Genomic DNA, 12,568 nt, shown 5'->3' with positions numbered 1-12,568 from the left:
CAAAATCCCAATGACATATTTAACAGAAACAGAAAAAGCAATCTTCCAACTTATTTGGAAACACAAAAGTCCTTGAATAGTTCCTTAATCATCATAATCTTGAGTAAGTAGAACAAAGCTGAAGGCATCAGGTTTCTTGACTTCAAGATATATTCCAAAGTTACAGTAGTGAAAAGCAAGGTCTTAGCATAAAAATAAACATACAGGCCAGTGGCACAGAATAAAGAGCCCAGAAATCAATCCACACATGTATAGTCAACTGATCTTTGACAAGAGTGCAAGAATATGCAATGAGGAAAGTATAGTCTCTTTAGCAATTGGTGCTGGAAAAACTGGATATTCACATACAGAACAGTGAAATCACTAATTATTAAATCTAAGTGCTGAATTTCTTTTAGTTCTACAATTAATCAATATGAAACTTACCTTAACAGCTTCATCCTCAGTTAGACTTTCATCTATTGTCACATTAGGCAAATCTGGCCAAACCTATAAAAAAAGAAGAAATGAGAAACCAGTTCAAAATAAACTCAGTGTGGTATGACTTTTGTAAATAAAGTATAATAAAGTTTTATAAGCAAATAATAAAAAATAGTTCCTTCATATATTTGCTTAGTTTGTGTTTTGGCATGTGTATCATTTGCAAACTATTTCCATTTTCCAGATTAATCTTCTCTTTAATATGGCAAATAAAAAAAATCCAACCTTGGTGTTGGTAGTAATTTTGAAAACAATGCATGTAACCAAATGGTCTAATCAACAATTAATTTGAAATACATACACCAAATCTAATTTAATGTGATATATTAAAATTGTTTCTACACTTACTCCAGGATAACAATTGAAAAACAAAAAAATATATATTTTTATATGAAAGGAATTGAATATTTGAGTTGGATGAAGCCATACTGAGGCATATAATCCTCTTGGTTTCCACAGTGGTACTGAAATCCTTCTCTCTACCATATTCCTACTCCAGTCCCTGCCTCTTAGCCTACCAATGTTTCTTCTACTCCACTCACAAACATAAAACAGGGCTCAATCATGCCAAAAGCTCTGGGATTTAAATCTATGTTGTAGAAAGTAGAATCTGCAGAAGGGTAATTACATATAAGAGATTAGTTGCTGATAGAGAATAGTGCTTAAAAGGTAGAAAAATGAGAAAATGTAGAAAAATGTAGAATTAGAAGAAAGTAGGAGGGAAACAATCCCTTTTAATAATCAATATTCTATACTTGCATGTTTCTTAAAACACTGCGATTTTTCAGCTTTTACCACAGAATTTTTTCTATTTTCCTTAAATTTTTTATTTTGAAATACTTTCAGACTTATAGAAAAGTCACAAACAATATCCTACTGTTTTTCTATACCCTTCACCACGCTTCTCCTAATAGTAACATATTTATAACAATGGTACAATTATCAAAATCAAAAAGTTTACATTAATAGAATATTACTAACTAATCTATAGGCCATGTTCGAATTTCACTTTTATCACTAATGTTAATATTTTTGGTCTAAGATCCAAATAGACTTGCACATTGCATTTAATTACATCTCCCACTATGGAAATTGCTTTCATTCTAATTGTGACTAGCGGATTTTTTTCTTTACTCTTTAAAAAAAATGTATTCTATATTGGAATATAGTTGATTAACAATATTGTGTTAGTTTCAGATATACAGTAGTTATGTTATACATACACATGTATCTATTGTTTCTGAAATTCTTTTCCCATTTAGGTTTTTATAGAGTATTGAGCACTTTTACTCTTTATGTATAAGCCAAAGGAGGATATTTTCTACAATGTATTAATATACTCACATCTGAATATTATTGTCTAAATGAAATACAATGAATTATTTTCCCTGTTCAAGTAAGGAATATAAGTATAGCTTTTACAATCATATAAGATGTTTTAAAGAGAATTACAAATATTAAATGACTTTTGTAGTATAGAATAACCAATAACCATCTTATTGTTGGTAATTTTATAATAAAACACAAAGGTACCAAGAAATATAATAAAAAACAATTAAAAATAAAACAAATAGTATTTGGACATATGATGCATGAATTCTTTCTGTTTCTAATAGTTTGGACTGAACTCATGGAGTATCTATTTTTTATTTATTAGCTATTAAATCATTATATCTCTTCTTCTGAATATGCCTTAACAGTTGCTTAATTAAGTAGAAAGTTTCAATGAAATAGCACTTTTACACTTATTTTATTTCAAGCTATCAATTCAATACCTTTGCCCAACAAATATCATTTGTGTTAGGCCATTTGACAAAGACATCTTTCTCCTGTCCTCTTTCAAAGGCAGGGTAAGGCTTTGTTTCATTTCCTGAAATTGCTGGATCCTAAAATGAAAATGAAATACAAAACATGTGTCTATGATATAGAAGTATAGCCATCTGGGTAGCTATTATGAAATATTACAATTTTCCATTATTAAATTATCATTATATTGTATTATCACATAGACTGACAGATGAACTGATGGTATAAATTTTTGTGTTCTAGCTTGACTGTCTTTTACATTTTCTAGAAGGAAAATTTAAGAACTTTTGAAAATGTGTTAGCTATGATTACAAGCAAGATTACTAGTGTTTTTGTTCTGCTTTTATTTCCCCAGTGGGATTTCTGACTGCCTAGCTTGCTTTTTGTAATATATTGATGAAATATTCTCCCCATTGAATCACTAACTTGAAGGCAAATTTTTAAACATGACAAGCGTAAGAAGCAGTCCCAGAGAATGATATGAGATACTTACAGGAATAGAAAAATCCATCATCACTTTGTGATAGTGTCTATAAACTGAGGTCAGTTTGTAGCTTGGGTGATTATTAAGAAACAGCTTGTCTTTGACTCCCAGCTTTACCTAGTCTTAGGTCTCTAAGGATTAACCTAGCCTTGTGGCTGCCCATGTAAATGAAGTGTTAAAGGAAGAAAGTTTTAGATTTGGGAGTAGAATTCAAGCTTACATACTTCATATTTTGAAACGCCTTTCATTCAGAATAAAAATCTGAACAAAACTAAGATAGTAAGGCTCAGATAGAAGATAAAATATAGATACTGACCAGGATAATAATGTATCTCATTCCCTCACTTCTTATTTTGTCAACAAACTGAGGAAGGTCACGGAATTCATCATCAATTGTAAAGTCTAGTTGCCTTTCCATGTAATCAATGTCTGTGTACTGAACATCCTGAAAGATATGAGAGTTGTAGTGGGGTAAGAATCAGCAGAGTGAGTTTGTCACATTCTATCATGTTTATAAAAGTAAGAGAATTGAATAATGCAATAGTCAAGAAATAAAAATAGCATGTATAGATGGAAAATATTCTAAGAACAAGTTCATATAAATGCTATGTTTTGTTAAAAGTTCATTAAATAGTATCTCTGATTTCAAAGTAAAAATCCTTTCAAATCAGTATCTTTTGTTTTATAATTCCCAAAAGAAATAAGACTCAAGAGTAAAGGACTTATGAGGTCATGAAATTATACTGAATGATAACTAGGAATTTTGTACAGTATACAGAAATAAGTATTGCTCTATTTCTGGAAACAAAAAGCAAATATGGGATAATTTCAATTAATTCTAAAATTATAAAAGGAGAAAAATAACTAGTAAATTCACCAATTATTTTAAATTATTCTTTTATCATCCACCAAAGTCATTTTCAAAATAATAGCCCAAGCTTAAATAAGCAAAATGTTGTTTACCAGTAGATATTTACAAATATATTTACATGAATAAATGCTTTCATTATATTCTTACATCTTTAATTTAGGCCTAAATTACTTTAAAAAATTATTTTTTGTTAAAGACAATTTCTTTTTCTAGATATTACAAAAAATATCGATAACATAGAACTAATAATGAAAAAATCTTCTTCAAAATTTTTTTTCACTTTCATATTGCTACATAATTAACCTATACAATTAATTTCCCTATAATAATGTATTCAGGAACCATATGTTGGATTCTCCTGTATGTCCTGAGGTCTTATAAATGAGACCCTACTTATTCTTCTTAGAGTGAGTTCTTATATATGAAGCATTCTAGATTTCAATTTTTAAATATTACCAGGCGGATACCTGAGATTCCTTAATCTTGCTAAAAAATAAAAATCACAGTAACTGATTACTTCTGGATACTTAAAAATATTTAGTTTCCCACACATTGAGGGAAGAGGATATTCTGCAAGCCCACTGATTCTGTATGACAACTGTCATCAATTCCACAGCAAAAGTCGTTGTTTCACCTCAAATTGTTTTAATGTAATTTGTCATATCAGTTGATGAAATACGTTCCCTGGATTCTTACTCTCATTTAAAAGAAGACAATAAATGTGTTTGACTACCTGTGAGACACAGAGTTTCTCAGAGAAAAGCAAGTGCGTGGTGACTTGTCTAGCACAACTCACAGTCATTAGACTGATAAGAAAGAAGGAAAAATAATGGTATTAGCCGTTTCTTTATCCCTCTGCTGAAGACAATCTGTATAATCTGATATCCAACTCACTCTGTGCTACTAGCAAACTAAGCATTGCTTTTTGTCAAATGTTTAAATAATTTTAAAATGTGTGTTTAATTATTTCATTCTGCTTTTTTAGACGACATATTTAACACTGCTTTAAAAATTGAAATACATACATAAGGGATCTGAGCAGCCACCATGTCATTATATACTTCTTCAACTTGTGAAGTATTTCTGTACCCATAACGACATAACTGGAATCCCAAAGCCCAGTAAGGTGGCATGACTGGTTGGCCGATTACCTTTGGGAAAAAAAAATTCCTTGTGACCAAAGATAAATACTTTATATTATAAAGAAAACTTTATCTCTTTTTAAAATGTACAATCATACTTCATGGTATTGCTTTGTTGCGACTTCTGGAGATGGGCCCAAAAACATATAAAAGTCCAAGATTCCTCCAATTATGCGATATGTCAGAGCGGGCATTGGCTGAAATGTAACATCTGGAAATCCAAAATATGATTACATTTTATCTATATAAGTTATTGTTTTATTTGAGTCACATAAAATATGATTTTTTTTAATTTAAAAATTTTTTTAAATTGTTTTAAAAATTGTTTTACCCATTGCATTGCTGTTAAGTAAGAGAACTCCATGAGCATTGTTCTCATCCTCCAGAGCCATATAATAGGGATGAAATCCATAGGAATTAAGTTTGTACTAAAATTAAAAAAAAACATAATGTATATTTAAATAATAATAGCATGTGAATTTTTGTCAATGTAATATTCAAATTCACTATAAGATTAAGCCTAGGAATTTAAATATTCCTTCATTGCACACCCAAACTATGACTGAATTAAAACAAACCCTTTTTTTTTTAAATTTATTTATTATTCAAACCATTAGTGCATTAAAGTATGGGAATGAATATACAATTGTGTAACACTTACAAATACTGCCAAATTAACTTATGTAAAGAAACCACTGGCTTTAGAATAGTTGGGTTTCTTTCCACAGATTATGTATCTTAATTTATTTATGACTTGGTACTTCTTTTTCAATAATAGAATGTTTTATTAATGATTAAAGTTATCAAAGTACTCAATCTCCTTAAGTACTTAATGGGATATCTAAGTTTCTGTAATATTTTATGGTAATATTTTAAATTAATATATTTCTCATCTACTGAGCATTTAATTTCATTTTCAGCATCATCTTTTAATTTTTCAGAATGGAAAATCTATATGCAGGATTCAATGTCAAGATTACAAAACTTTTTATAAGTTGATGATCCTTAATCAAATTAATGTCATTGACCCACAATGAATCCTAGTAACTGAGTATCATGTGACAGAAAATTTATATATTTAGAATCAAGGTTATATGAACCTAATAATGCCAATACTTAATGTTGAAGGGTTTTTGTTTTTATTTTTTGATTCCCCAGCCAAGGATCAAGCTTGTGCCGCCTGCAGCAGGAGCATGGAGTTTTAACCACTGCATCAGGAGGGAAGTCCCTGAAGGGTTTTAAAGAGGTAAACTTTGGTAAAACATACTCTTTCAAGCTGGAATAAATGAAAAACAGCACTCATAAGTTTGAACTATTGTGATACAAATAAAAATTGTATGAGTACCTTACAATAAAAAGTGGTTATGATAGTATACACATTTATAATCTCATGCTGAATACATCCTTTAAGTACACATAACATATGAAAAAGGTAAATGAACTAGTATTTTTATTAAAATGTACTTTTCTATGATATATTTTGAGTAATTATAATTAATATTAATTGCAAGCAATATATTAAATATTCATGAAATATACACCATTAATAAGACAAAACTTTGGGGAAAGTGTCATGAGCATATAAAAATATTTCCTAAACTTGTAACTAACAGTATAACCTCATAAAAATGCACAACTACAGTTTAGGGTAACAAAGGAAAAAGTGAGAATCCAATCTTTATGTAAGGAGTAAAAAAGAAAATTTCAAGGAGAACCTTAGCCACTTATTTTCTAAAAGCTGAAAGTAAACATGGATTTGGCAGGGAATATTGAATCTGAATGTTCTTTCTATGCAGTTGAGAGAGTAAGCAATTGGGTCACGACCTCACTTCTCACTGTAGTCAATGATATTATCTGATCAGTCGTTTACTTTCACCTGCACTTTATTGTGACTTTTTGTTTGTTTTTCAGAAAAACACTTCAGCAACTGTCATGATTTCTAGTCCCTTTCGTTGTTTCAATATTGAAATACAGGCCAACAAAGAGATGGCTGTGTCTTAGCTGCCACTTATGGTAGTCAAGTCCTGGTACTTACACCAGGGGGTTGGTCTCTTGTGAACATTCCCCAAGTATGCCAGTTCAGGTCACGCCTAAATGTTGTGTGTTCCATTTCCCCAAAACCATACACATATTCTGAAGGCAGGCGTGTAGATATTTGAATGAACTGGTTGTTAAAAGCAAAACCAGGAAGGCGAGAATCCCAACTGAAAACAAAAGAAAACAATTTTATTCCTGTATATGCATACAAATTGCATACAAATAGTATCACAAATAATAATGGTAATTCTTTCTTAGGTGATGTGAAAATCAGTAGTATTTTTCTCTATATAGGGCTTATTATACCCAGATATAAATGGAAATAGATAATTATTCCAATACTTTTTTGGCTAACAAATATCAAAATATGTTTCACAAATTCATAATCATGTAATGGCTATTTGTGTGTCTTTAGATATATGTCACTTTTTAAAATAAAATCAATATAAATCTATAACTAATATATGACCTAGAAGTAATATATGCCCTAAGAATTGAAAGTCCTTCATTTTCCTGTTCCCTTGAGAGAATAAGCAAACTTTTACTACATATAGAATAAAAAGAAATCAATATCAAAATAAATAACACATAATGTATATTTTAATTTCAAACCCTATTACTACACCCAATCATTTTCTTTATCTTTTAATTTATATTTGTAAAAACATGTGTTTACAAAGAAATGTGTTACACAGAATGTCATTTGCAATAAGAAGATAAAAGAAGAGAAAAATAAATTTGGTAGGGAAGAAAACATATTATTACAAAGAATTTGGAACATATTCATATTTTTATATTAATGATTTTGGAAAAGTATTTGCTAAAGAATAATGCTTCCTGAATAACAATAAATAATGTCTCTGTACCAGGGATTTTCCACAAAATCATTTAGCTTTTTAAACTTTGGAACGAAACTCTTCAACATTTTGAAACAGTATAAACATGTTTTTCTTTATTATTTGTACCCCTACTGACAATACCTGAAAACATCCTGATAACATCACATAAAGGATAGCAGGGCAAGCTTAAATTACATATAAGTATTTTGTAATAGAAAATACATAGGAGTGTACTTTGTAAAACTTTCCACTAAAATAAAGGAAATATTTTAAAAATTAAATTTATTCATTGAACATAAAAATCATATCTGTATGTATACATTTAAACTTCCTTTCATCAATTCCTGACAGAGATAGTATTAACTTGATCAAAATCCAGAACAAAAAAACTCCAATTTCAATCATTCTAATAAAATATTGACATATTTCTAAACACATTTATAGATACTTATTTTGACAACACTCATCAAGCTTTTCAACATGAATCTTTGTTTTTGCTCTCAGCTTGAATAGAAGAATGGGTCTGATATTTAATAACAAAATTCATCACATCCAAAGTGTCAATAAAATCTTAGACCAGTTGTTAGATTGCTAACTTTAGTTTTTGAATGTTAAAATAAGCCGATTATTTAATACCTTTAAAACCACTTTTGATGTGATGACACAGTAGCACAGTGAAGGCTGTGAAAATAATCATCCAACTTTGCCTCCTAAGCTAAAATGAAAATATCCTTCATATCCAGTAATTCAATCACTTACATAACTCTTCCCGTGCTTCTTCTTCGAATCTGAATGCCGAAAGGATTTTCCTTGATTTCAACATCATAAAGTCTAGTTTCATAAGTACTTGTTGGTGTAGCTGGAATGTTTAATGGTACTGGAACTTCATATCTCTTATTTTGGGCATCATAAATCTATTATAGACAAATAGTGAAAAGAGATATGTTTCATTCTTAATGGTGACATATTAGGCACTGTGCTGTTCTTAGTCCCTCAACCATGTCTGATTCTTTGAAACCCCATGGACTGCAGCCTGCCAGGCTCCTCTGTCCATGGGGATTCTCCAGGCAAGAATACTGGAGTGGGTTGCCATGATCTTTCCAACCCAAGAACACAGGTCTCCCACGTTGTAGGCAGATTGTTTACCAGCTGAACCACCAGGGAAGCCCAAGAATACTGGAGTGGGTAGCCTATCCTGTCTCCAGGGGAACTTCATGACCCAGGAGTCAAACTGTTGTCTCCTGCATTGCAGGCTGGATTCTTTACCAGCTGAACTATCAGGGAAGCCCAACATATTTAGGTACATATCATTAAATAATTTAAATAATGCCTCAAACAAGAACATTTAAATTCTTATTTACATAATTCCTAATTTTGTATCCATGGCCCAAATATCTATTTCAAATTCCATAAACATATATAGATATGTAATGAATTAAATTATGTACTGTATTTTACCTGATTTAATGTTTTGTAATTCATTTTTCCATACAGTAAGAACTCTTAAAGAAGAGAACTTTCAGAGCTAGATATTCACGTATATGGATACACAAAATTATTTACCACTCATGGTTAGACACAGCTGCCTCAATATTTTTGCCTTATGTATGATTTTACAATGAATATTAATGCTAATTTATCTTCATTCAGATCTTTACTTAGTATATTACTTACAAGTGACAATATTAGGTCAGAATATATTACAACTTGTAGTATCCTTGATATCTATTGGTAAACTATTTTCTGGAATTAGTATATTATTAATGAACATTCTCATTAAAATATGTACTCTAATACTATTCTTTGTTAAGCAATAAAGACACGTTTTTTTCTCAAATTGCCATTTATTTCTTTGCTGATGAGGTAAACACTTAGTTTTCTCATTTTTTGTATTTGTCTTTAATTTTTTTCATTTTTATTAGCCTCCAATTGAAATAAATAAATTTATATTTAAAAAAGGTTGTTAAGTATTTTAATATTTTATTCCAGATTTTGTATTTCTTCTGTTAAATGTCTGCATATGTATGGGATGAAATTGCTTTCCATTTGTCATGTATGAGTCAGTACCATTTCTAATAGTTTTCTTAATGGAGTTCTTTGGCGCTCTTAAGTAAAAAATAACTGCTAAGTATAACTATTGAAAGAAATTATCTCTTTTGTATTTCTTACTGTATTGGCCATAAACTTAAGATCACTGTTTAAAAAAAATAATGGAAACAATAAGGATCTTATTGTATTTGTTTTGTCCTATTTTACTTACTTGAATGGGACAACCAACAAAGTCCAACTAAATGATTTATCAATTTATCAAGAATTTAAGCAACTAAAAATCACCACTATATGTTTAATTATTCAAAAAGCTAGCAAAAACAGAAAGTTATACTTATTGTGCATCTAGCTGTGGGCTCTGTAGGAAGACAAAAAAAGCTTTATAGAATCAAAAGATCATCAATCCAATTAATAATCCTTAATATTACATGAAAAACCCAAGCACCTAATATATTTAAATTTTTTCTTGAGAGACAAATCATGCATTGTGATAGTTTATAATAAACATACCTTAAACTGCAACATATCATCTTTGTGATATTTCACCTCCACACGAAGAGATGAGATGGAATCAGAAGGTAGCTTTATTCGAGCATTTGCAGTATTCAGCTGGAGGTCAGCTATTATACCCACTGATGAGTACTGAGTTGAATGGACTAAATAAGAGTTGTCTTCTTTAGGAAAGTAACACTCAGGTGCTTTGGCTCCTAAATGAGCCTAAAAACACAATACATGTTAATTTCAGAAATTGTAAGAATTGCAATATTTAGCTAAAGAAAACCAAAGTAGACATGTTAACCACATGTATGATTTACAAAATTTTACATTAAAAATCTGTAAATAATTTGTTAAATATTAATTACAAATTTATATTATTTAGTGTAATAAAATACATTAAATAATTTAAAATTATTTAATGCTAAAGTGAAAGTACAGTCATAACACAAAATATCTCTCAGGCAACATGGCACACTATGGACTAAAATGTTTAGAATATTTATATTTTGACTCTAAAAATAGACTAGTAGAGAAGGAAAATCAAATGTCATAGTTTTTTAATTCAGAATACAGAATGATTGTGTTGTCTTTGTAAATAATTAGGTATATTACTCAGAAATTTTGATTCCAAGATTGTTTTTACACTTTATATTGATTACTACTTTTTGTGTGTAAAATGACTCTACAAAACCCTTCAAAAGGGCATATATTTTAAAGTCCTTTTCTTTTACTTATAATCAAATTGTATTACTCCTTACTTTGTGACTGGTCTTTCTATTGGTTAATTACATCCTTCCCAGTATTTGAAATAGGAAATGTGGCCAAAGATCAAAGCTAATTAGTTTGTATAGGGGTGGAAGCTAAGACCTCTGAAAAACAGAGAAATACTATGACATTGACGGCTAGTTGCTTTACCACAATCCATTCTCCCATCTTTATGATTTATTAAATTAATATATTGTTGGGAGAACAATATACCCATGTGTATTTCTCAGGCCCTTTTAAGGAAGTTATATATGATGGCCCAAATCTCCTTAAAAGAAAGGATATAAGATGATCAAATAAGGGTATCCTTTGCTCCTCCACCTTCCAGGCCTAGAATGCATACATGTGCTGTGAATGCTTAGTCGCTCAGTTGTGTCCAACTCTATGTGACCCCATACTATAACCTGCCAAGCTCCTCTGTCCATGGGGATTTTCCAGGCAAGAATACTGGAGTGAGTTGCCATGCCCTCTTCCTGGGGATTATCCCAACCCAGGGATTAAACCCAGGTCTTCTACATTGCAGGTGGATTCGTCACCCTCTGAGCCACCAGGGAAACCAGAAATGCATGTACAATGGCATAATAAAAATTGGGGATGAAAAACAAATTATAAATAGTGGACACTGACAACATTGAAATTCTAGACTATTAGGCCTGGAATTTTTTTTTTTTCCTGTAATAAAAAAATAAATTCTGTCTTGTTTAACTAAATCAAATTCTAGGTCTCCAACACTTTCGGCTTCAAGAAATCCTTAACTGATATAGATATTTCGGTACTCATTCCAAAGGCAAGGAATTGAGTGCCAATGGAAACAGGAAAATGACTAACTTTAGAAAACTGCAAAATATGTATGTCTCCCTCACAGCTATCTTTCTGCCCAGAATCACTTCCCCTCAATCATTTTAAGTGCTTTCACTTTATCTTTCTTTATAGTTTATCAGCATTGCTGTTTTTTTTTTTTTTTTGTAGTTAGGATGAAAATAAATTTACTGTTTAATTTATGGAAACTGCAGAATCCCATCTAAATCACCCCTTTCCATATCATCTCAATCTCTATGTCCCTTGCTTGCTTTCTTATACCCAGTTGAAAAAACAATACTGTGTGAAAACCTACTGTCTAAAATCTCTCAGTCATGTCCAATTCTTTGAGGCCTTATGGACTACAGCTCACCAGGTTCCCCTGTATGTGGAATTCTCCAGGCAAGAATCCTGGAGTGGGTAGCCATACCCTCTCCAGGGGGATCTTCCCAACCCAGGGATTGAATCCAGGTATTCTGCATTGCAGGCAGACCCTTTTCCATCTGAGCCACCATCTTCAGAAGACATCAACTGGACCCAAACTGAGGGATGTTCTACCACAAACCTTGCCAGTAATCTTCAATTATAAAAGATAAGACTGAGAAATTCTCAAACTTAGGAGGAAACAGAGATCAAATTGCCAACATCCGTTGGATCATTGAAAAAGGACGGGAGTTCCAGAAAAACATCTATTTCTGCTTTATTGATTATGCCAAAGCCTTGGACTGTGTGGATCAGAACAAACTGTGGAAAATACTTAAAGAGATGGGAATACCAGACCACCTAACCTGTCCCTGAG

At 30.9% G+C, this 12,568-nt stretch overlaps 1 protein-coding gene across 3 annotated transcripts in view; it reads right to left on the bottom strand.

The window, feature by feature from the left end:
• Window positions 1–12,568, bottom strand: part of SI (sucrase-isomaltase) — a 111,146-nt gene that overhangs the window by 35,760 nt on the left and 62,818 nt on the right. For all 3 annotated transcript variants that reach the window (XR_006270399.1, XM_043473833.1, XM_043473834.1), the window contains 9 exons: window positions 10,219–10,425; window positions 8,419–8,573; window positions 6,819–6,987; window positions 5,115–5,211; window positions 4,882–4,994; window positions 4,667–4,792; window positions 3,087–3,215; window positions 2,256–2,366; window positions 427–489 (listed from right to left, as the gene is read on the bottom strand). Coding sequence is in view for 2 of the 3 variants with exons in the window: in XM_043473833.1 (XP_043329768.1) it covers window positions 427–489; window positions 2,256–2,366; window positions 3,087–3,215; window positions 4,667–4,792; window positions 4,882–4,994; window positions 5,115–5,211; window positions 6,819–6,987; window positions 8,419–8,573; window positions 10,219–10,425 (1,170 nt within the window). In the remaining variant the exon portion in view is untranslated. The remainder of the gene's footprint in view (window positions 1–426; window positions 490–2,255; window positions 2,367–3,086; window positions 3,216–4,666; window positions 4,793–4,881; window positions 4,995–5,114; window positions 5,212–6,818; window positions 6,988–8,418; window positions 8,574–10,218; window positions 10,426–12,568) is intronic.

The sequence above is a fragment of the Cervus canadensis genome, chromosome 7 (assembly GCF_019320065.1).
Source record: "Cervus canadensis isolate Bull #8, Minnesota chromosome 7, ASM1932006v1, whole genome shotgun sequence".
NCBI lineage: Eukaryota > Metazoa > Chordata > Mammalia > Artiodactyla > Cervidae > Cervus > Cervus canadensis.
This window is presented reverse-complemented; position numbering and strand designations above follow the sequence as displayed.